The following is a 19,276-nucleotide window of genomic DNA, read 5'->3' as shown; positions in this document are numbered from 1 at the left end:
CTATCAAACACAAAACACATAATATAATATAATCTTACAACAACAAAACATAAAACCTTCAAACCCAAATACCCAAATACCCAAGTAATCTTACAAACAAAGATTAAACACAGTCAGCACTCCAATCCATCCAATCCATCCATTCTAACTTACAAAAGCACATGATCAATTAACCTCCCCCTCCCTTTCCCCCTCCTCTTCCCCCTTTTTCCCTCCTCTCCATAACACTCAACTCATAACCCAACACCAACAGCATTCTATAATCTATAATCTACAACCTATCAACAAATTCAAGATTACAACTTTCCCTAGGGATGTAGCACCTTGTACATTTTAATTTACCCACCTACCTACTTAGCTACATATTATTAGTAGTTATTCTGCACATTAACTATTATCACCATCACAACCAAAATCACAACCCCATATAAAAATGCCTTCATGAATTTTTCTTCAATTAAATATCATGATTGATACCCACCGCTATGGACATCTGTAACCTACGTACGCCTAAAATTGCTTGAGCCACGAATATATGGCCATCTAAATGAAGTGCGAAAAGTGAAATGGAATAAACTTTAAACATCTCAATGCTTAGCCATGCTTATTCGCTTATTTTACAAGAGAAATTAAATTCATAGCTAGGATTAAATGTACATTTATCGTCAACCTAAAATCCAAATGGATTTTGAGGAGCTAGATTGCATTAGCACTTTGTATTCATAACTTAGCATAAACGGAATCTTACTGGCTTGTGCAAGGTTCGCGCGTCTCCCTGTGGGTTGAGGCGCAATGTTATTAGTACCATTGACTCCGAACCGAACTGCAATAGGAGTTAGTCAAATGCTTGCACCAAAATTCTGATAAGAGCACAAAATTACCTGGTGGTGCTGGCCCGGTCGCCTGGGGGAGCATTGGGGCTGGCTGCTGCTGCGGCATAGGTGGGATCGGTGGTGGAGTGAAATTCTGATTGAAACCATTGGCTCCATTCATCATGCCAGTTGGTTGAGGTTGCAGAGCTGGAGGCAAGTATGAATTTACACCAGTAGGTTGAGGATATTGTTGCCCAGGAGGGAATGCGCTCTGAAAACCAGTAGGCTGGGCTTGAAGTGGTTGTGGTTGGAATGGTTGTGCTGGAGGGTTTGCGAATGGTGTACCGGTTTGGTTGGGTATGAAAGGCTGTTGGGGATTACCTGTCTGCATAGGGAATTGTTGAAAATTGTTAGGTACTCCAGGATTAAATTGATTGAATCCCGTAGGTTGTTGCATCATGCCTGCTTGTTGTTGCTGTTGTAGCATAAACTGTTGTTGTTGCATCTGCTGCTGCTGCTGCTGTTGCATACGTTGTTGATTGAGGTCATGAAGACTTTGTCCAGGAGGAGCAATTTGAGGTTGGAAGGCTCCATAACCAGTCGCTTGAGCTTGCAATGGAGGTGGAGCATAAGCACTGGCAGCTTGAGGAGCTGATAGAGGACGCGAAGGGGGAAGCGGTGGTATCAGAGTAGAATTTGCGGTCATTTGAGGGGGTGCAGGACGTTGGCGTGCTAAGTTTGCGGGCAATAAAGGTCCTGAAGGAAGGGGTTGAGGTTGAGGAACTCCGGTTTGTTGATTTCCAATTCCCGCAAATATTGAAGGTGTAACGGCCGGTGGAGCTTGGGGCTGAGGTGATGCTTGAGCAGTTGGCTGTGCCTTGACTGGCTCCAAAGGTGTAGATAATAATGAGAGCTCTTGCATTGAGCCCGTAATAACAGGTTGTTGAGGAGCTGCAGCAGGTATGGATTGGGCAGGAGGGCTGCTCGTGGTTTCTTGTTTCGATGGTTTAACATCCCATGCATCATCGTCAAATCCTTCCCTTTTGACGTCTTTTTCTGCGGGAGTTGGGGCATTTGCAAGGGGTGTGGCAACTCCTTGAGGTGAGGATTTCTCGGTGCCATTCTGCGAGAAAGCATTGGCATCCACCACATCATTAGTTTGGACGGCAGGAGCCGGGCGACCTTTCCTGGTGTTATTCTTCAGGGCACCACCTGGTCCAGAAAAGAGGCCAGCTTCACCCTCATCCTCACCTCCGAAGCTGACATTGCGCTTGCCATCTTTCCGCATATATTTCTTGTCCAAAAACCTAATTATTTTAATGATATCTCCCTCGCGTATCCCAAGGTTTCGTAGTACGGTTGCATCGATATCAGGTAAAACGCTTTCATCCATAGAATCCCGCTTGAATGCCTGCGCATATCTCTCACATAGTCCCACATTGACGTCGCATGACAGAAAGAATTGGAACCAATCATACTCAGGGGTTTGGATACTTGCACCTGCGCCCATACTTGCACTAGGACCCGGAGCTGGACTTGCACCATTGCTCGAGTCTCTCTCGGCTGCTCGTGATTTCTGCTGCTTTTTGATGTCTGATAAGGGTTTATCTTCATCTAAAGATATGCCCGTCATCCGTTCAACATATTCTAGATCTTCAACCGACATCTTGACAACTGGGACAGCAATTTTCACGCCATTCATCTTATGAAGATTTATCTTACCATCTTTCAGCGCCAAGAATTGTGCCTCAACACTGAATGACTTCGAACGGTCTGTCCAAGTTCTTACTTTAGCGGGATCGGGTTCTATGAATGTTAGCTTCAGCATGTTATGTTGCAGGGGGACATTTCTTACTAGATTTCGAAGATCTTGATTGACCACTTTCTCGGACACTTTCTCGTCTCTTCTGTTCCCCAGATTGGTTACCATTGTCACGAGCAAATAAACTGCTACCCCGTTCGGGTAGTCGCATTCCAGGGCCTACCTCAACCTCGTCCTTTTTCGCCGTCTTTAGAGCCTCCCTTGCTAGTCGCGCTTCTTCGAGCCTGTTTTGTTCAACGGTCGATCGCCCAGCGTTTATTCCAGCTGAACTTGCTGATTGTATAGCGCCCATGATTTCGATGTAACTACTTGGGACAACTCCTTCTTTCGCGTTCTTGACCCTCCGTACCATCCACCATTCCTCACTCTTCACATCATCAATGATAACGACCTCATCTCCAACATTCACATCTACTTCATCGTCTCCTTGTGCTACAAAATCATAAAGAACTTGTCCTCTCTTTTGGCCAGAGCCAGATCCTGCTGCGATAACCTCTCTTAATCCTTCGGCACGGGCAGCACCTGCAAGCTCTCCCAATGCACTAACAATTTCGGTTGCGGTGTCTTTAGCTCCGGCGTGGAAATCAATACTTTTACTTGGGCGTACTAATTCCATGAAAACATGCTTGCCTTCCAGTGAGTAATGCGTCATCTTTTCAGCTGTCCAAGTTTGTTCTGGTCCATCTCGGGCTTGTTCGGGAGCAATCAGAATTGTGCCTGTAGCAATATTGATGCCCAGAGTTGTAGGCATTTTCTTCTTTTTACCCATCACATGTACCATCTCGCTGATATTATACATGTGGAACCCACCAGGTGCGCGAGCCGCTTTATGTTCATCTACATCATTCACTACACCCATTGTAGAGAAAGATACTCTGTTATGAGGAGGAGATGCGGTAACAACAGGAGATGCAGGAAGTCTCGGAGAATAGCGACGGGCAGGCTCTCGCTCCCGATCATGTTCCTGCCCTCGAGTAGGCTGTGGTACTGACACTTGCGACACGGGTCTCGCGGGTAAGGTTGGTGTAGGGGGCTCTTCATCCGAGGCTTCGGGTGTAAATTCTGGTGGAGCTCGAGCTGCCGGAGCGGAAGCTTGCCTCTGCTTTAATATACCAGCAATCGCAGCAGCCGGAGTTGCTACCGGCGTTTCGGCGGGCTGAGGCGATAGAGGAGACTGAGGCGCTGCTGGCGCTTCTTCTTCTACTGGAACCGATGCTGGTCGTGGCCGACTTGGAAGACTTGGAGCAGGCGCTTCCTTGTGCTGTTCTTCCTCGGACAACTCGATATAATTCGCAGGTACGAAGCCATACTCTCCTTCAAAGCCCACCAATATCCAATCCGGATCTGATGTATCAAAGACCTCGAGTTGTGCATCTTCTGTGAATGACAGCTCCTCATCTGTCTGTCTTGTGTAATCGTAGAGAGCGCGAGCTTTACCAGATGGTGCTGCCTGTTAACAGAAATTAATATATGCCATGCCATCTTGAATACAGCAAGTATGTGCATATTGTTATATGAAAGCGTATGCCAGTCCCTAGATGGCGTTGTCATAGTCCACAAATGAAATTAGGATATGCATACCTCCTGGATGTAATTATTCGGGATCAATCCCACAGGTTCATCCTCATCTTCCGCAGAAGCCTTCTTCTTTGCTTTCCACCAATCGTCTTCCGTGCTCTTCTCTAGCACGTAGAGGATATCCCCTTCTTTAATAGTGAGCTCTCCCTCACCTGCCGGCACGTAATCGTATACTGCAGAATAAACACCCAAGAAACCCATCTTGTATAAATCGTCCGGAAAGCAGCTATGAGGAGAGAAACTCTCCTGCTTGACTGGAAATGGTTATCGTCCTGCGAAGTGGTCTAAGGACTGCCCATGTAATTTCGGAAATCCAGTAGTTCCAAGTTCGCGATGCCGTATTTACCCAGTTCTGGATTGAACGTGCTGCCTCGAACAAATGTTACGGGGGCGTATTAGGTTATTGGAGCCGACGGTTTATGTACGAGGAGGAATTAAATGATACCAAATTAAATGAATATTCTAAGATCTTAGGAGCAATACCTAGGTAGTTTTCAACAAATGAGTGTGAACACGGATATTGCGAGGTGTAAGTTGATAGGAAATGACGTTGCGTGAATGGTCTGAATAAATGTCCGTATCTAGGGTCACGTCTAGATGTGATCTTATAAAATTAAATCACAGCGTCGGTCCGTTCGTTTCCAATTATGTGCACAACAAGGAGACATATATTATCTGAGGAGGCAACATCTAATTCACTAATAACTTTGGACCAAAGTCAAACTCATATTGATAAATAGCTGGTAGGTATTCAAGAACCCAATACATGATATTCATCAGATTCACCAACCATCGAAATGGCGATGTCGTGGTTAAGTCGCATCGATCAACTACGTCAGTCAGCATTGGAACTTTTACATCAGGCGTTTGTGTATCAGTCAACATTTATGCATTGATCTTAGGATATCCCAACGGATGATCAAGCATAAACTATATCATGTAAGCTTTACTGGGGTTTAGATATGTATATCGGTATATGATAACAACATGAAGATCAATAAGTTTTGTATTCATGGGGAATTTATTCTATAGATCCGATGAACTACGGAGTACCTCTGTATGGTCGAGCTTTTAAAGCACCACAGACTTCGACAGAGTGACCGAATTTCTGGATATGTGGAAATCAAGACAAGTAAGTTTGAACTGACAATCGATTATTGAACAGAAATCTCGATATATATTTCGCTAGTTCAATGGTTTTGAAATTAGTTAACCTGAATTGAGGCGACATTATCATTTTTATATGCCTGCAAAATCGGGCGCAGTTCTCGGACTTCCCCTCTGTTTGCTCCGCCTCGAATGCGAAACCCCAGGTAGTCCTATCCGGCACTCTAATGTATAGCTGCACAAAGGGGTTCTTCCTTCAACCACCGAAAGAGATATTCTCTAATTTAATAGGTGTACCTGAAGCCTATGGTCCTCTCAAGCAATACCATCCCCTTCCTCTGACGGCTATTGGCATACCAAAAGTATATCGAGAACATACCAACGATAGCAATAATGACGATATGAGAGCCGATACTGACCCAAATTGCCGTCATGTATCGAGGCGCCTCATTATATCTGATGATGAATGCACCGGCAATTCCTCCTAATCCATTGCAAGCAGTACTTGCAGCAGCGAAAGTTGCTCTTTTCCATTGCCCAACGATATTGGATGATTGATATGCATTCATAGCCGCCCAGTTCGACACATATCCTCCCGTGGAGAGGTAGGTTCCAATATAACGAACTGTGTCCTGGCTAGCAAATCCCAACATAGCGAATCCTACAATGGTACAGATGCTATTGAAAATTATGACCAGGCCTCGAAGTTGATAATAATCTCCAACTATTGAGGAGATTATGACAGGAATTACGGCATAGAAATAGGGTGGTGCGGACAACATGATCGAACTATCCTCAGAAAACCCCATTCCACTTTTCAGAATGATGGGTAGGAAGTAGGACATGCCTGTGGTTGATGTCAGCACACTAATTTCAGAAAAGTTACTTGAAGTCAACACTCACTCGTTGATACCAAGTTCAAACAAAACAGCAAAGCACAGAAGCCGTAGATCTTTGGATCTAGAAAATGGATGAGGCAATTCCAAAGCGAAAATTCCTCAGCTTTAACGTCACCTCTATCGTCTGAAATTCTCGCCACTGCCAGATTTTGCTCCTCGGCCGTCAAGAAATGAAGACTTTTATGGGCATTTTCTGGGAAATCCACCATCCAAAAATAGGTTACGAATCCCAGAACTATTATCACGTTAACTCTTGACTCCGTGAGTTCCTTGGAGCGGGATAACATACCTATAGCAAGTAAGCCCTGCACCAGAAACATCCACCTCCAACCGGCCAAGTTCCCTTTACCGTTCAAGTGGTTCACACCATAATTGAGAAAGATTCCCAGGCCCACGACAACAACTTCACCTGTTTGCAAAAATGCGAAACGAAGCTGTTGTTCTTTTCTCGTATACCAAGTCGAAATCAGATAACTCAAGCCAGGAAAGATAGCTGATTGAGCAATTCCAAGTAGAAGACGAAGGACTACCATCTGTTCCCAGGTATTGATGAATGCGGTACACTTTTCTCTCTTATTAGAACCTTCCTTCCATGTCGAATTGCGTGTCGAGTTAACAGATACATACCATGGTAATAATTCCAAAGCCAACTGTAATCAACGAGAATACAAATCGTGGACCACACATCCTCACACACAGTGTAGCTGGCAACTGGAAAGTTACACTTGCCACTGTGTACACCAAGATTGAGACCGACTATTTACTTTATCAGCACCTATGCAAAGGTGGTTTCAATCAGCGAAATGTAGGAACTCACGTATCTATTTCCGACACCCAATCCCAAAGTAGTGAAGAAATCATCCGCGACACTGGCCGAACTGATGATTCCCGAATCCATCAAATTCAAACTACATAATATTCCCGCGATGGTACATAATCTCCAATCCACCTTTCTCACCAATCTCCTCTCCAAAATCTTCCTCGAAGCTTCATCAACATCCGAATCTTCATCTCGAGATATCACAGGAGGTGTATATGGTGTCTTGTCCTCATCATATTGCGAAGAATTGTGATGCGGATACGGAGAAGTTGTTGCGAAATCGGTGGAGCCCATTATTATTGACCGAATCCCGAATCCTTTGCCGCTCTTTCGTTTCCTCACAAAATAAAAATACAGCGTAACCTCACAAGAGTACAGAACTGCTGCACGAAAATGGCACGCTCAACAATTAATATACCTACCTAAATCACCTCTGAAAATGAAAAATTCAACACCACCGGATAATGTGTAAAGAATTATAAATCGACATCTAATCAATCCAATGGCTTTTTGATTCGCAAAGTTACATAAGGGGGCACATGTATGTACCTAGTAGGTACTAGGTATTTCTCTCTTACAAAGCAGCCGCTGCACATATGTCCAGATATGTCCAGATAACGCAGGTCCCATGCGGGAATATCACGGTTTCGGAGCTGATTGGGAAGGAAGGATTGGTGGACCGGAGGTGTGAGGTGTGAGATCGGGTCCCGCGGGATGTTGCTTTCTGTAGCGGATCTACGAGCATTTTTGTTTTCTATGGACTACTAGCTAGGTGTATGGAGTATGCAGTATATGTGTGGATGATTACCGGTATGTAGTGTGTACACGGTATGTATATGTGTATGTATATAAATGTTTCCTTGCGATGCATATCATTTGGAGAGATGGTATTTTATGTTTTATGTTTGATAAGAAAGAGTGGGTTAATCCCGATATCTTGAAATATCGGTATGATTATGATTGGGAATTGTTTTGCTCACACGCACGTGCAAATGGTAACCCCTGGAGGTATGTGTATGGTATGGTATATACTGTAATTGTAAGCTTAAGTGGGGTGGGGCGGGAATCTTCAGCTGCTTGCTTGCTTGCTAGACTAGTGTTAAAGATGGTGGGTTGGTGGGTGCCACTACTCAAATAATATGAAGATTTTCGGTTATTCTTTTTCTGCTTTTAGTAACGTAATTTATCACCGAGTGGGCCATATCACCGAGTGGGCCACTTTCACCTCAATTTACACTTTCAAGTATATATTATTCAACAACAATTGAATCAATTGATTGAAACTATTAGGAATCTAATAATCTAGGATCTATTATATTGATTTGACAAGTTCTTGAATTATGACCTGGCTTTCCACACTTACTACAGCATCTACTAGAAGATGCTTCCCCATTAGAATTCCCCCCATTTTGACGCTCGTCGCGTTGAATCTGAATATCAACCTCTTGCTGAGATAATATATCCATAGCTTCTTGTCTAGTAAGTACTCCTCCTTGCCGTAATTGAGTTTTTTTTGCATGTCGATGTTTGCTTAATGCTTTATTTGCCTTCCGAAGTGTACGGTTTTCTGCACTTAAAAGTGTATTTTCATGTGCCAATCTTTCTATGCCTTTAGTTAAAGCTAGTACAGTTTTGAATATAGGTGTAGGAGAGCTTGATTGATGACGAGATATTCGAGATTTTACTAAAGTTGATTGAGAAAGAGCTTCAGTTGGATTGTGAGGGGTTTGAGAGATCCAAAGATCCAAATCGAAAGGAGGAGGAGTAGGTGTATGAATTCGAATATCTAATTTTGAGAGTACAGCTTCGGGATTAAATGGTATTAATCCAGTTCCTCGAAACCCAGCTTTCATATTCTGAACTGTAATTGATTCTTGATATGCAGCTTTAAAAGCTATAAAGAATTCAACCTTGAAGATATGATTGATATATGCCTTGATAAATCCATCAATTTGACAACCATACAAACGTTTTAGGACACTAAAACATCCAACATCAAGTGGTTGAGTTAAATGACTTGAATGCGATAGTAATCTTATACATATAATATCATTTGCCTTGCAATATAATTGAAAAGATATTGATTCATGACTTTCGTGTCCATCTAATACTAACATTCGATATTTGCCCTTTCTTCGATGAATCGTATATTTATCGAAATGCTTTAACTATTCTAATCCTGTCTCATTATTCGTTTATCCATTGGAAGTAGGTTTGATAGCCCAATCCGCAGGAAAATCGGTTTCGGTGTACCAATTGGAAAGATGGATTTGTCCTTGAACTACCAGAAATGGAGGTATAGTTTCACCCTCCCTATTACCACATATAATTGCTGTAGCCCATTCTCGATTGCCTGGTTGTACTGCTTTACCTCTGCCTCGTCGTTCAGCATCAGTTACAACCATTGCAGCACTTATAATCCCCATCATAAAGCCTGTTTCGTCGAAATTATAGAAATCGCAATCCAGAATACCATATTTTGCTTGTATATTCGATACCAATTGAAACCACTCCTCAAGAAGCTTAGGGTCTTCGTAGAGAGCTCTTTGAAAATCATAAACACGACTAAAACATATCTTTAATTCTGTATGATGCTTTACGAATCGATGAGCCCAGAGCTTTCCAACTTTCTTCGCATTTCTTGATTCAAGAATATAATTCGCCATATCTTCTACACCCTTGATTTTAGGTGGAAATCCTCTTCGATCCATATCAAGTATGTATTCAACAATCACTTTCTCTTCCAATTGTGTAATCTTATAGCAATTCGCTCGAGTTTCTGTACGTGGAGTTAAACCATCCATTCTGTGGCTGATCGTTGTGCGAGGTATATTATATAGTTGAGCAGCCTTCCGAATGCTTAGTTTTTTATCTTTTTGAAAAGCTTCGATAGCTAAGAGTAAACGTGCTTCTTTATTTGTAGATTGCATAATAAATGGTTGATAAAACGCGTGTTGAATATGAAGAGTGTGAATTGAGGTGAAAGTGGCCCACTCGGTGATATGGCCCATTCGGTGATAAATTACGTTATATGGAGTAGAGTATTGGGTAATGTTACGAGGTTTGCCGTCTAGATCACGTGGAAGTGCTCTAGGCTCTCGAGGTGGTTTATAACTAGGCGTCAAGCAGGGACTTAAGTAATGACAATAATGGTATGCTATTCGTAACTAATAGTAGAGTATACTAAATGATTGATCTTGAGCACGAAGTTCTACAAAAGGAAATTCATATTGAATATATAGATCTTCATGCTTCTTGGGTCACCTTGGATCACCAGTGATCCTGAGTGATCCAGCATACTTGTTTATATGCTCTGATGGTGCGTGCATATGAGTTCTTAGGGTGACCGAAATCTCATAGTAAATTGAGCGAATCGAAACCGATTTGCACATGGCCCAAGCTTACGAAAACAAGTCAGCTGTTACCATCGTAACATGGTATTCACTTGGAAGTGAAGTCGTTACTAGATCAAGTAGAATGTAGGTAGACTAATTGATAAATAAGTTGAGCACGAAGCTCCTATACTATGAAAATAATGAATGTTTATATACTGGTCCTTTCCAGGAGCCTGGAGGAGCCTATGCTCCTGGAGGCCCATCACGTGATCCCTACTTGTCCCACGTGATGGTGAATCGTGACAGTAAATCCTATACAAATTGAAAATCGTGATTTCAATCATTTATATCTCAATCAATAAAATTGTGAAAAATCTGGAATTTTCAAAATCAATCAGTATTTATATTATTAATTTATAATCAAAATTTCAATTGGTTTCATTCATTGGTTGTTGAGATATTAATAGCTGAAAATCGTTATTTTTGGTGTAAAAAGGTGGTCCAAAAAAGGGGTGGCCCAAAAAGGGGGGTATTAGATTTATTAATAAATAGGCACCCAGGGATTTACCCAAATAGCTAATATTAACCCAAACGTCAGCCATTACTCTATATAACCTTACTATTTCCCAATTATATGTTTTATAAGTAGGTAGTCTCCGAGTCATCCCCATACTGAGAAAAATTTTTCCTTCTTTTTTTGCTCACTGTTGGGGAAATCGACGTCCTCTGTTGTTGACGAATTTGAAATAAATATCTGTATTTGCTCGAGTTCGTGCAGTTGATGATTCTTAATCTTTACGCTCATTCTATCAGTTTTATATGAAGCTTCATCATCTAGAAATGTGATCATTACTCTTGAATAGTCTTCGAATCGCGTGTGGTTCTCTGGTTTTTCTAAGCATGTGACTTACTATCTTTCTTCGAGTTTTTCTGGATTTTTTGGTAAGATCTTGGGATTTTTAGAGTTTTCTTTAGGTGAGTGAGTGGTGTATTCGCTCTAGTCGGTTGTCATGGGTAGAGGAAGTATTGCTTTGAAAGGATGCTCTGAACTTCTGAGATGTTATGCGGCTAAAGGTCTATTGGCAGGAGATCAAATCAGTATTACTGTCGGGATGTAGCATAGCATAGCATTTGCAAGGGCAAAACGATGTGTTGTGTTCGTGATGCATTGTCATCTTAAGAGAGCTTAATCCTATAATACTACATTTAGTGATGGATGAAAAGTAATGGTCTGATGATCTATTTTAGACCTTGTGATAGATGCTGAAAAGAAGATCTAAGTTGAGAGGATTTTAAGACACGAAACAGCTGGTATTATTCCCATGATGTTGATTACATGTCTGCAGTGACAGCACTTTATATCAATGATGTTCGAGGAGATTACCAAATGCATTTGGATAGCAATGTTGACTTTTGTAGAAAAATTTCTTTTGAGAAGGGTGGGTCTATTTTCGCAAATAATTCCTCGCGGAAGTTTTTGATACATCTATTTATTATTAGTTAAATTAGTATGATGTTATAGGTTGGGGATACATTCATCAGCCACTATATCAGCTTCAGAATCGTCGACCTAGTATCTCAAAATTATCAATCTAACATTTATTAAACCAGAACTCATATAATTAGTCCCAAATAAGAATCAAAACTCTGAAAATGATTCATCATCTCAACTTTACTAATATATCTTACCACTAAATGACCTGATAATTAGATCCTATTAATCTTAACCGATGGTTCCACAAGAGTTCAATTAGAAGTCTCATGGGTGAATACTTCGTATGCCTACCCAGTATTTCCATCTGCAATAAACAGAAAGATTTGATCATGCTACTAAGTAATTTGATTGGTCTTTCAAACCTACACTTTGTAGAGATGCAAATAGAGACTCTTAAACTAACGTTCACTCGCCAATTGAAGGTCAAAATGACTTCGTAAATGGACTTCAGTCGGGTACTTAGGGGCGAGCTCATCTCTCGCTAAATTTTAGCGTTGTAAAGGGATGCTTTCGGAGCTATTTTTGATACTCTTACTATTTACGAGTACATTGAAGGATAAGTGGGTGGGTGGTTAAGTCCAAAATGTAAGAATAGTGCAGGAATTTTATTTCATAGCCAGCGATATAGATATTTTATGGTTCTTTGTAATAATATCTAATAGCACTTTAACTCTTAGGCAAGCTTCTTAGTCCGAGGTAGGTTTGAGCAAGCGAATATACGGAGACTTCTCTCGAGGGAAATCACTTTGGTATTTAAATTATTTAGATCTATTAGATATCTATGGTAACAAGTACTAGGTATGTAAGAAATGATTATAAAGGGGTTTATTCAAGTTTCAGGGGAAAAAAGGAAAGGAATGGATCACAGGAATGAATCTGTGGAGGTGGGATATGGCGTAAAATGTACAGATGGTTAGAGATAGTGTGGGAGTACATTCAAGATTAATTAGGGACCGAAAGAAAGATAATCAGTTTCTATTTTGGGACGAAGGCTTTTAGGTTATAAGATGCTCAATCCTTTTCTTTCTGGAGGCCATAGGGAGTTTGATATAATATCACAGATACGATGTAAGATCTTATATTATTATTAGGTCTTATATCAGCCGTCGAAAGCTAGGTATGTGACCGTAGATACATTTTCCGAGATAAAAAAAGAATGTGAGTATTTTTCATAATCAGAAAATCCTATTAGGAGTATTATATAGCATCCAATAATGGCATGTGAGTAATGATTATTTAACACAATATGGATGAGTAACACTTGCTATCGAAGTAAGAGGTTAGAAATCAGTATTGTACAGGGGATGGAAAGCGTTGATGCTTGAATTAGTCGACCACTGATGTTGATCCTGGCTATTCCTCAAGAATGGGTATTCGAGTCTAATTTGGTATATTTTATGAACCCACTCCCCTATCCCCCCTTACATTTTCGCCTATAATTTTACAATTCCACAGCCAAAATACTTATAATCATATCATTAATTATTCATAAGTTCTGCTCCCTGCCTCACAACACCAACCACTGCTCCCGTCTGTATAACTTCACTTCCACCACCACTCAACCTATATTCCACTTCTGCTAATCCTTGAAGCCATGTAATCATAACAGATGCTGGAACATCCACTTTTATGAGTTCTTCCGAGAGAGCCGTTATGATATCTGCTAATGCAAGACCTTGTGTAGATTTAATGGCATTGATCATTTGTAAACATGATTTCACATCTGAGGTTTTGAGAATCGTGTTCATGATCTTCGATATATCGGCTGGATGAGGTGAGGCGATACAATCATATATAGTGGTTTCGGTGATGAGATCTCGGACAATGTCTTTCTCTTCCATCTTGGGTGTGCCTTTGATGTGGATTGGTGTACCTAATGAAAATATTAGTTCTCAGATGTCATTCCTCAATCCATGGGAAACTTACTGCTGGCATGACAAGCCTGTAATACATTCAACGCCCGCCTCATATCTCCTTTACTTAACCTAACTAAAGCATCTGTAGCCTCTGCATTAATCTGCACATTCTCTTCCATAATAACCTTATCAACCAACACTCTAATATCACTCTCCTTCAACGGACTGAACCTAAATCTCGTACATCTACTCAACAAAGCCGGACTCAATTTATGTGTATAATTAGCAATAACACAAAATCGTGTATTCGCCGTATATTTCTCCATCACTCGTCTTAAAGCCATCTGCGCAGTAGAAGTCATCGCATCCGCCTCATCAAGAATAATAAGTTTATATGCTCCAGGAGACACGGTGGCAGAATTCATGGAGAATATCTGTTTGGTGGAGGCAAAGGTTTTGATTTGTTCGCGCACAACTTCGATACCGCGGTCATCGGAGGCATTGAGCTCGAGGACCATTTGTCGCATGTTTTTGGGCCCATATATGCGACGTGCAAGGGCGAGGATGGTGGAGGTTTTACCAGTTCCCGGGGGACCGTAGAATAGAAGATGCGGAAGTCTCTGTATGTAATTGTTAGGGCAGATTTAACATACAGGGAGGAAAGGCGTACATTTGTGTCGACGAATTTATTTATAGTAGCAAGAATATCCTGATGACCAGAAACATCTTCTAAAGTATCTGGTCGGTATTTCTCGACCCTTGAGAAGTGTATCAGTACATGCGCTATCCATTTGCTGTCAATCAGATCAAATCATCTCACCATGGAAGACTATCCTCTGCCTCAACAGGTAAATTTGCTGCGCTTCGTTTGCCTTTCGAATTCGTATTATCGGAATTGAACATTATTGAATCTCCCACAGGAGGAGCATCAATATCCATATCATCTTCGTAGTCGGACATTTTTGCGACAGCTGTTTGTGGTACGTTGAAAAATTGTTGTTTTGAATCGAGTTTATAAAAGAATATTCCCCATTGCCTATCTTGAGCTGTGAGACGCGTCGAGATTTCGGGCGCGTTAAGTGGTTTATGTAATGAAAGCCTCAGGATATTATGGCAATATCAGGCGGTGGAAGTTTTCGGTCAACCCCTTTACTAATTAGCGGTAGAGTGCACACAATCGTACAAACACTTTTGTCATACTCAATGCATCTTTGGGTAATCTCCCAGATATCACTCCTAATCAAAAATTTGCTGCTCATGGTACTCAACCTGCATAAATTTTCTATCTTCGTACCCAAGATTCTCCATCGTTCACGCTTGGAAGGACCATGGTCCGGACCAGAAAAATCCATGTTATTTTCTTCACAGTTTTGTAAACTTTCTTTGCTCCTAAAGTACCGGATGAAAATAACTTTACTGTATTAGTATGATTTTTTCATGTGCAAGTGAAAAGACAAAATCGATTGTTAGTTTTAATCTTAGTCTGTGATCTAATCTCAGGGTTCATAAGCCCCGTATCGATGATATCGATTAGAATCTTACTTTTAAATGCCGTGTTGATTTTATACGTCCACTTTCGGCAGGTACTCAGGGCCTGCGGAAGGCTAGATTGTAATCGGCATTGACTCGAGAGTTCTGGTATGATCTAGCTCTTGCCTATGTTTCACTTGCTCTAACGTCCTGATACGAAAGCCGGGTGCTAAAGTTTCGTACATTTTAAGCATAAAGCGTCCAAAGATGGGCTTTCGTAGATCGAGTCTTAGCATATGGCTCCATAGGAAAAGCATACCAAATTAGTGTGCCTGCCAAATCAGAAACTTACTGGAAAACATCGTCGTTCTTTAGTGTACAACAACCAAGGTCTTGTTCCGATCATAGGTTGTTTATCAGATCTGTTCTAATCACCTAGTCGTCATCAGAATGTTGCTCCCAGATCTTCGTGTCAATATAAAGGTGATCTAGTGTACTATATATCCTATGCTTAGGTCCAGATGAAAGACTTTAGACTAGTGAGTTGGCCACTAAACTTAGGCTGTTGGAGTTTCTGGAACGGTCTATTCTGTATTGTTAGGGAGGCCGTTAAGAAATGCTGGGATCATCATGATGCAAATATTGCTTGAAAAACCTTGCATTGATTTAAGGATTCTTTTTGTCATATTATCAACTTGCTGCATAACATATTTGATGTTTATTCATCTTGTACAAAAAAGGCTCGACACTCCCTGTTTACATTTGCGTAAGCTAGAATATTCGCTTAGCGCGAAGGAAGTTACTGCCGGCTGTAGCGTGAAAACTAGATGTTATAACCTTAACCTTATCTCTACGTTACTTCGGTGAACTTTCAAATTTATATTTGATGCTCGGACTGGACCCGAGGATAAGCTTATGTAGAGAATTCTTTTTCGAGCTGTTGTACCAGACGAAGATATTCTTATTCTAGGCCTTACACCAAAATTGGGATTTCAAGTGTTAAGATAACGCAAGACCTGTTCCGAGTGACGATTTAATATACATTCTAATTTATACTCATGTTAGGAATTCTAGATAAGGCCACTGTAGCTTCCTTCTAATTTCATAATTGGGTCATAAAATTAATATTTCTTGATGACTTATCTCATAACTGGACAGTATTAAACTTGAGCCAGTTGGAATACTGGCAACATCTTAACCCTTTTCGGTAGCCTCGAATATCCTACTTATCAGAAAAACTCATGAAGATTAGAAAGTCCTTGGTCTATTTTGTTTCCTAGTAGTTCGAACACCTTTTTGTGCGGCAAATATTGAGTGCCGAAATCGCTTGGATGGCTGAATGCATTTTAGCTTTCGGCAACTTTTCATTAATTCAATGATCGCAATTGCTCCGTTCTAAGTCTCCGATCCTTACATTACCACGCGATATCTCACAACTTTGACTATTTCATATTTATGAATATAGTTAGATAAATTCTATAAGTTTCCATGACCGACTACATGCTTCCAAGCCGTCTAGATTTTTTTTTCCAAACAATTTTAGCTCATCGTAACGAAGCCGGTAAGCCCAGATCCCAGATATAAAGTTTTACCTAGCTCCGGCTGCTACTGACATAAGTCTTCTCGGTAATTGAGACGTCAGACACATAAGGTTTTCACTAAAATCGCTACTTTAAGCAAGTACGATAATATTATGACCACCGATCCACTCATAGACTGTCTCATTCATTAATAAAGTAGTGAAGGAGAGACTAGTATCATTCAAAAACCAGCAGTCACATTTTATGTCATAGATACTCCGATATACTAGTGATAGTTAGCGGGGTAGTCACTTCTTGTATTCTAGCTAAGGGATGACAGTTACCCCGTAGAAAGATACTTCGGCACTACGTTACCGTCTAGCCTTAACGGCAGTAGTTGGTGAATTGGTCACATAGAGAGTAGTGTACCAATAATTAAAGTTCCTGGTAGAATAACAAGGTATTCAATGTTTGTAATGCTTTTAATCCTAAGGAGTTGTTCAAAACTTGAAAGTGAGTTTTTAATTCTTGTTGATATCAATATCTCAACTCAGTTCGGTATTGTAGGTCAGTTGAGTGATGTAAATTGATTCACCATCCTATACTAGTTCATTGTTTAAAGTTAAAAGACTATCTCAGACGAATTCAATGTTTTAAACCACTTTAGTGTCTCAAATCGAAATGATAGCTTGCATCTATTCAATTTTTTAAGTTCAACTGGGTAGTTTACATAAACTCAATACTTCGGGGTACTTCAGTATCTCAAATCAAAATAGTGCTTCACACCATTTCAATGTCTAAACTAAGTTCAATATCTCATATGACACAATATCCCAAACCACTTCAAGATTTCAAATCGAAGTAAGATCTCGTATCCTTTCATTGTCTAAAGTCAATTCGGTATGGTACACAGAGTCAATATCTCAAACTACTTTAGCAATTGAGACACATTCGGCACTTGGACTTGACTGACACAATAAGATCCTTTAAGTTTCTACTTGTACGTTAGAAAATATAACTAAGATAGTCCCAAACGCAAATCCAACATCTGGCCATTTCCTATAAAAACTATCGGCAATGAAACTTTTAGCTTCGATAGCCTATAGAACGGCGTGTAGTAGTTACTTTACTAGATTTTTCAATTGTCTATATAATGCCCGCTCCCCTTCCAATCCTCTTCTGTTCTTCGTACGCAAAACAGATTACTTTTATAGCTATCTGTCTTATACTTTAGTTACGAAACTTTTTTTCAAACTCACCATCATTTTCGACCTCTTTCCACCCTTCGACCAACCACATCTCGAGATGTGGTCCCTCGGCCTTAACAAGGCGGCTTCTTTTGCCTGGGCAAAGCCCAGGCAAACCCTTCAACAACAGGCTAAGGATCCCCCTTTTCAATCTGACTTTTCTATCCTCACTGCACACTTCGCAGCACTTCTTTACATCCTCAACGGGTGTTCATTGTTGACTCCGGTCATCAATGTTTTCTTGTTGAGGGTGGAACATTCAGAGAACCTTGGTTGCCTGGATGTGGGTCGACCATTCTCCCTGTGGGAATGCGCTCCCAAAATGCCTTTGATGGCATGTGGCTCTGGGGGTTCGAAAGGACTTTGGACTATTGGTGTGCGTCTTCGGACAAACCCATGAATCCAACTTCCCGAAAATCTCTCGGGGTTAGTAGGAAAAAGGTCTCTTTCAAAAAGCTTCATGGGAGATGGTCGATACATGAAGTTCGTTCCTTTTTAAAGACGTCGGGGGATCAAGAAGATTTGAGTCCATCCTCACTTTTTCTCCCCCTTGATGAGGCTGTATTTATACAGCCCTCATCTGACAACACGTTAAAGTCGTCTAGTCTTAGGCGCTGTGGGATCTGTGGGGAGTATTACAACACAGCGAATCCGGAAGCGTATACTCCCGCGCCCAATATGGTGGGTTACGAAATCCGCTCCGAGCCGGGCTCTTGTAGCACGCATGGGCGCGGACTAGTTCCTCTTGAGGGATACACAGATGAGGCTATCGTCCGCTTGGGACCCAGATCTTCTGGCCCGTTGAATACGTTTTCGGACTTTCAACGGTGCTCCATGAAGTTGATGGGTGATAAAACCGAGGGATTGGGCAACCTTCCTGAGGCGGTAGTCGAACCCGTGACGGAAGCAGACAACTCGTCAGCTCAGGAACGTGACTTCAAGTTGGTCGGCTCGTCACGATCATACCTTCTATGAATGGAGAAGGTTTGAAGTCATTTTCCTGGGCGGATGATTCTGACGAGGATTGGTAGAGTTCTTCTATACAATCACTGTGGGCACTGGGGGCTTTTTTTCTTTTGTTCTTTTTCTTTGCTTTTTCTAGAAAAGTCCTCGGACACCAAAACACCAAAAAAACTTCAAAATACAAAACGTACAAAAACATTCCTTTGTCTTTTTCCTTTTTCGGCTTCTTTCGGCGTCCTTTTGAATTTTCCAAAAAATCAAAAAAACACTCATAAAATTCATAAAATCCATATTTGCAAGGTTGGCTAACCTTGGTAGGAATTTCCTTTGGAGTTTTCGACGTTCTTCTTTT

The 19,276-nt window shown here is 41.1% G+C and overlaps 7 protein-coding genes across 7 annotated transcripts; 2 read left to right on the top strand and 5 right to left on the bottom strand.

Moving 5' to 3' along the window:
* Window positions 1-670: 670 nt before the first annotated feature.
* SS1G_01544 (hypothetical protein) lies at window positions 671-4,413 on the bottom strand (the record flags this gene model as incomplete). Its single annotated transcript, XM_001597300.1, has 5 exons — window positions 671-696; window positions 749-775; window positions 882-2,618; window positions 2,668-4,084; window positions 4,216-4,413. 5 exons carry the CDS (start codon window positions 4,411-4,413, stop codon window positions 671-673), a joined length of 3,405 nt encoding a protein of 1,134 aa, XP_001597350.1.
* Window positions 4,414-5,038: 625 nt separating this feature from the next.
* On the bottom strand, window positions 5,039-7,332 carry SS1G_01543 (hypothetical protein; the record flags this gene model as incomplete). The annotated part of the gene is made up of 7 exons (XM_001597299.1): window positions 5,039-5,042; window positions 5,361-5,397; window positions 5,699-6,166; window positions 6,223-6,453; window positions 6,508-6,781; window positions 6,846-6,974; window positions 7,036-7,332. The coding sequence occupies 7 exons, from the start codon at window positions 7,330-7,332 to the stop codon at window positions 5,039-5,041; spliced, it is 1,440 nt and encodes a 479-aa protein (XP_001597349.1).
* Window positions 7,333-8,324: 992 nt separating this feature from the next.
* SS1G_01542 (hypothetical protein) lies at window positions 8,325-8,891 on the bottom strand (the record flags this gene model as incomplete). The annotated part of the gene is made up of 1 exon (XM_001597298.1): window positions 8,325-8,891. The coding sequence occupies one exon, from the start codon at window positions 8,889-8,891 to the stop codon at window positions 8,325-8,327; it is 567 nt and encodes a 188-aa protein (XP_001597348.1).
* Window positions 8,892-9,233: 342 nt separating this feature from the next.
* SS1G_01541 (hypothetical protein) lies at window positions 9,234-9,842 on the bottom strand (the record flags this gene model as incomplete). The annotated part of the gene is made up of 1 exon (XM_001597297.1): window positions 9,234-9,842. The coding sequence occupies one exon, from the start codon at window positions 9,840-9,842 to the stop codon at window positions 9,234-9,236; it is 609 nt and encodes a 202-aa protein (XP_001597347.1).
* A 3,504-nt stretch (window positions 9,843-13,346) lies between these two features.
* On the bottom strand, window positions 13,347-14,684 carry SS1G_01540 (hypothetical protein; the record flags this gene model as incomplete). Its single annotated transcript, XM_001597296.1, has 4 exons — window positions 13,347-13,741; window positions 13,795-14,344; window positions 14,395-14,482; window positions 14,545-14,684. 4 exons carry the CDS (start codon window positions 14,682-14,684, stop codon window positions 13,347-13,349), a joined length of 1,173 nt encoding a protein of 390 aa, XP_001597346.1.
* A 3,335-nt stretch (window positions 14,685-18,019) lies between these two features.
* On the top strand, window positions 18,020-18,361 carry SS1G_01539 (predicted protein; the record flags this gene model as incomplete). Its single annotated transcript, XM_001597295.1, has 1 exon — window positions 18,020-18,361. The coding sequence occupies one exon, from the start codon at window positions 18,020-18,022 to the stop codon at window positions 18,359-18,361; it is 342 nt and encodes a 113-aa protein (XP_001597345.1).
* A 278-nt stretch (window positions 18,362-18,639) lies between these two features.
* Window positions 18,640-18,936, top strand: SS1G_01538 (predicted protein; the record flags this gene model as incomplete). Its single annotated transcript, XM_001597294.1, has 1 exon — window positions 18,640-18,936. The coding sequence occupies one exon, from the start codon at window positions 18,640-18,642 to the stop codon at window positions 18,934-18,936; it is 297 nt and encodes a 98-aa protein (XP_001597344.1).
* Between the last annotated feature and the right edge of the window lie 340 nt (window positions 18,937-19,276).

Source organism: Sclerotinia sclerotiorum, genomic scaffold, assembly GCF_000146945.2.
Source record: "Sclerotinia sclerotiorum 1980 UF-70 scaffold_2 genomic scaffold, whole genome shotgun sequence".
In the NCBI taxonomy this organism is placed as follows: Eukaryota; Fungi; Ascomycota; class Leotiomycetes; order Helotiales; family Sclerotiniaceae; genus Sclerotinia; species Sclerotinia sclerotiorum.
The sequence above is the reverse complement of the archived record's forward strand: the minus strand, read 5'-3'. Positions and strand labels throughout refer to the sequence as shown.